A 4,542-nucleotide genomic window follows, 5' to 3' on the forward strand; every position below is an offset into this window, starting at 1 on the left:
CACAGAAACAAGAAGAAAAAGCGGGAATGAAAATACTGAATGAAACTTCAGAATGTGCAGCAGCACACCACAAAAAAATAATACAAGAAGAGTCGATGATTCGCGTATTTGACACAAAAATGAATATAACGGTGTAAATAGTCAAAACTGTAGTTTTTAATGTTATAGCAGATCCTAATATCCAGTTTTAAAGAATAAGAAAGATAAAAAATAGAAAGATGAGGATAGAATTGATTAAGCATGAAATAATGTCAAACTCTTTTCGTTATCAGACTTAATAATAATGCATAAAAATTGTGTACAGCACTATAATATTATGGTTAGAATGATTTTAAACAGTAGGGTAGGGTTAGTGTGCAAGCCATTGCAGGATAAAACCGTAGAAACTGCTTGAAATTACATATATAAGAGCCTATAGAGGAACTCTATGAAGTCATAAAAATAAGTTTTGATACTTCTTCAATTCTGTATTAGTATACTGAGCAGACGCTGTAGAATTTCAGGGTTCAAGTAATAAATATATAATGTTTGTGGTTTATATACAGCTAAAGGCACGTAATGACAAAAGAAAAGCAGCAAAAACCACTTTCTGACCACAAATCGCCATGTATGGACCGGCAGTTATATAAAGGCACACAAAATGCATGACAAAGGGAAAGGTAAATCGGGTCCAGGAGCAACAGAGATGTTACTTTATTACATAATCAGAATGTAAGGTAAGAGAGTTAACGGAAGATATCGTCGATTAAAAGCCATAAGATTTGAATTTCAAGCTGAAGAAAAATGTGAAGTATTATAAAGATTTGTAGGATTGTAGTCTCACAGTAGTGTCGATGCAATATGCAATAAATTGCATGCCGAAACCAATTCAAATACAAGAAATAACAAGATAAAAATAGGTACAGGAAATACAAGGCGCAAGTTAAGCAAAGCAAAAATTAAGGACAGCACCGCTCTCCTTTCACCTCAATAATTATTTACTATCGAGGGGATGCGAAAGTCAGTAAATTCCAACAAGGTGTAACAATCCGAGTAGGCGGCAGATTAATAAGAAAAAGAAGCGAGGAGATCAACTGTCAAACAAGCAACTAGGCGACCCCCCCTGATTAGACAAAAAACGGAAAGGAGAAGTGTCAGCAACCGATATCGATTCGCAGCTCAAAAAACACATGCGAACAGAAGAGCAGAACAGACAAAAATTCATCACAAAATGCGGTATCAAGTACCAGGAGGTTACCTCTATTCCCCACTATAACTGTAGAAAAAGAGGTGCTAAGGCGGAACAATGCTTAAAAAGCTCACCTCAACCTTCACAGCACATCTCAACATTGAGAAAGAAAAAGAGAATAGAAAACATCATGTCAAGCCCTGTATTTGTATCACTGCTCTTCAGCCTTGTTGCGGCAGCGTCGTCCGGCATACATAACAGGAAAGCGAAAATAACGACGGCTTGTGGTGCGGCGCATTACCTTCGGGAAGTAGAATCGACTGCAAAAGGCGAGCTGATCGCAGCAACAGCCAAAGCGGCCACAGCACTGGAAACTGCAAGTAAAATAAGGCTAGTAGGGCAAGCAAAAGGCGGAACAACAGCCTACGCTGCCGAAGTAATAGCAACGGAGATGCAATTTCAAGCGATAAAAGCGTTGACAGAAATCAAAATCGTACAAGAAGATGTAATAAAGGGGATCGCAGCGGTAAGCAGGATTGCGGGAAATCAGGAAACAATAGACGAACTGACGACAGCCAAAGTCGCTGACAAAGCTACGGTTAGCGAGGCCAATAGCGTCGACGCAAACCTCATAAAAATAGAGCTGTCAGTGACTTCAGCAGCAAAAGGTGCTTGCATAAACGACAAAGATCAAAGACAAAAAGACGCCGGTGTAAACGACAACCAGCACGAAGGGCCACTCAGCTGGACGCTGATGGGGATAAAACCAAAAACCCCAGGCGCCGCAACAGGACAAGACTTAACGCTGTGTGGGGCGAGCGGCGCCGGAACAGCGCCGAGCCCTTCAAACTGCAACAACGCACAAAAGCGGAAACATAGGCCTCAAAGGCGGCGCCCTATTCACAACAACGCCAATTACACCAACGAAAAAGACAGCAGATCTCGGCGCAGATTACGCCGACCCGGCTGCACCAGGCACGGTTCCAAGCGCCGCCACCCTCAAAGCAGAGCTGTCGCTCATAAAAGGCCTTGAAGTCGCAACCGCACAGCTGCACCGGGTAAGCACCAGCATAGACGCGAAGCAAATAGCAATGAGTAGTAAACTAAAATAGACCGTCGCCAAAGCCCTCGGCGGAGAGAAAGGTTCGTACAAAGACACCGAAACTAAAACCAAAGCTGATCACTTTCTCAAACAAACTGTCGGCATGGATGGAGAAAAAGCAGAAAAAGACCTGGTTAAAGAGCTCTCACAGCTGGGATCGCCCAAAGAAGCAGTTGATGGTGATGGCACAAGGAAGCTACAAGATATAAGTGCCCCTCAAGACCTCGCAAATGCAATAACGCTTTACGCTGTTAGAAGGTTTGTTGCCGAAGAACAAAAGAAGAAAAACCAAGCAAGTCCCTCATGCCCCACCAAAACAGGCAAACTAGAAGAACCGAAAAAAACAGCAGACAAATGCAAAAAGCACACCAACAGAGAAACCCTACAAGGATGAAAAAGGTTGTGATTTTGATGATAAAAAAGAGCCGAAATGCTTTCCAAAACCTGACACCGAAAAGAAAGATGAAAAATCTTTTTCTAGTAATTTGAGAGTTTCTGTTTCTCAGGTATTTGCTGCATTAGTTTTGGCTGCATTCTAGCATTCTAAAATTTTAAAGATTTTTTTCATTTTTATGAAAATTTGCTGTTTGATATATTTTAACACTTTTTCAAACCTTTGGGAAATGTGAAAATCATTAAAAGTTTAGTAAATTGTATATGATATAAATCCATTATTACAAATTAGCATATATATAGAGTATAAAAAATGAGTCTTGTTCTAATTTGGTTAATTTTGTGGATATTTGTTTGGGCTATAATATTAAAGATAATAGTAGGAGAGCGTGTCTAAGTGTATATACTAATTTTATAGTGAGATCAATAATAAATTGTACGTAGTTTCTTGAAAAAGAATTAGATAATACGATGGCGGAGGTAAAATGAGAACGGCAGAGCAGGAGGAATGTTGTTAAAAGAGCTGCAGAAAGACAAACTGACAGAGAGGGAGATATGAATATCAAGTATACCATTTGTCACAAACATAACAATGGGTATTATCATATACGACAAGATGGTTAAGTGAATAACAAGATAAAGACAGAATCTAGTGTACAGAAAAAGCGAGTTAGCCATGTGTTTTGAAAAACAGGAGCCGAAGATCCAAAGGAAGATAAAAATATAAATGAAACGACAAAATAGAAAGAAAGGAAAATAATACATTATTAAGAAGATGGGCAGGAGACAATAATGATCCTTATTTCACTCAAAAATTGATAGATGCAGCATTTCACATTGTGTACCCCTGTAGTTTTTATAATGATGGCAAATCGTGATATGAACCGCTATCTGATGGAGGGTGTCACTTTATAGAATTAATGTGTGTTTTCTGCAGATGATGTGGGCAGCAGAACATATAAGCAAAGCACAGAAACGTAATTTTTGAAAAAAAGGATAGCGCAGTAGGAAAACTTTAAAAACATTGGAATATTGTCCTGTGGAAGTTGCTATTCAATGTACCGAAGACACGACGCATCACCTAAAGACTTGTGTGTGAGGCTAGAGACAGACCACAAAGGCTTGTTCGGAAAAAAACGAAAGGTGAGTCCCAAAACGTGGCATACGACGAAAACTCAACGGTATATAACAAATGATACGCATCGATAATGGACCATCAGTGCCGTGTTAGCTTCTAGCAAAACTAATATTAATCAATGCAGCAACACGAAAAAGTAACCAACCACCAGAAGCTGAACGGCAAACCCAATATCCTGAAACACAATTCATCCGTTAGATAAACAGCAGCAGCCAAAGGAGATCATAATGCGTCCCTACTTTGATACTACTAAATATTCTAGAAGATAAGCCCGTGGCCGCAACATTCAGTTGTTGTGGAAAAAAGACAACCAGCATTCAAAAATAAACACCAAAAAGTAAGCAAGTAGTAAAGTAATCATCAGGGAAGACAGACGAAGAAGAACACTAGTCGATGACAAGGAACAGCAAAATTTTTTGCACCAACGATATCCGGCGACAACGATAAATTTTGTGGAGTTTTTAACCATCAGCTATGTAGAACAGTCACCGGACTAAACATCTGTGAATGACTTTTTTACAGAAATACTGCAGAAAGTGAAGATAAGTTTTGCGAAGAGGAAATTCACGAAGAGCATGTGGAAAGATGTTACTTTTTTTTAAATGTTGGATATCAAAGCTAAGCCCACAAAAATATACCTTAGCTGCTGAAAATCACCTCCAAGTGGAAAACCTTACCTTAGTGGTGGCGGTTTAATAGCGAGAGTCCTGGAATTTAAGAAATTTGAATATGCTTTTGGAG

At 39.3% G+C, this 4,542-nt stretch overlaps 1 pseudogene across 1 annotated transcript; it reads left to right on the plus strand.

Annotated features, from left to right (window-relative positions):
- Positions 1–1,373: 1,373 nt before the first annotated feature.
- On the plus strand, positions 1,374–2,710 carry TEOVI_000378900:pseudogene (annotated as a pseudogene). Its single transcript is given in 3 exon segments — positions 1,374–2,033; positions 2,035–2,640; positions 2,642–2,710. Coding segments are annotated over 3 exon segments (1,335 nt in total).
- Positions 2,711–4,542: the final 1,832 nt, after the last annotated feature.

This window comes from Trypanosoma equiperdum (assembly GCF_001457755.1).
Source record: "Trypanosoma equiperdum strain OVI genome assembly, contig: ctg_817, whole genome shotgun sequence".
NCBI lineage: Eukaryota > Euglenozoa > Kinetoplastea > Trypanosomatida > Trypanosomatidae > Trypanosoma > Trypanosoma equiperdum.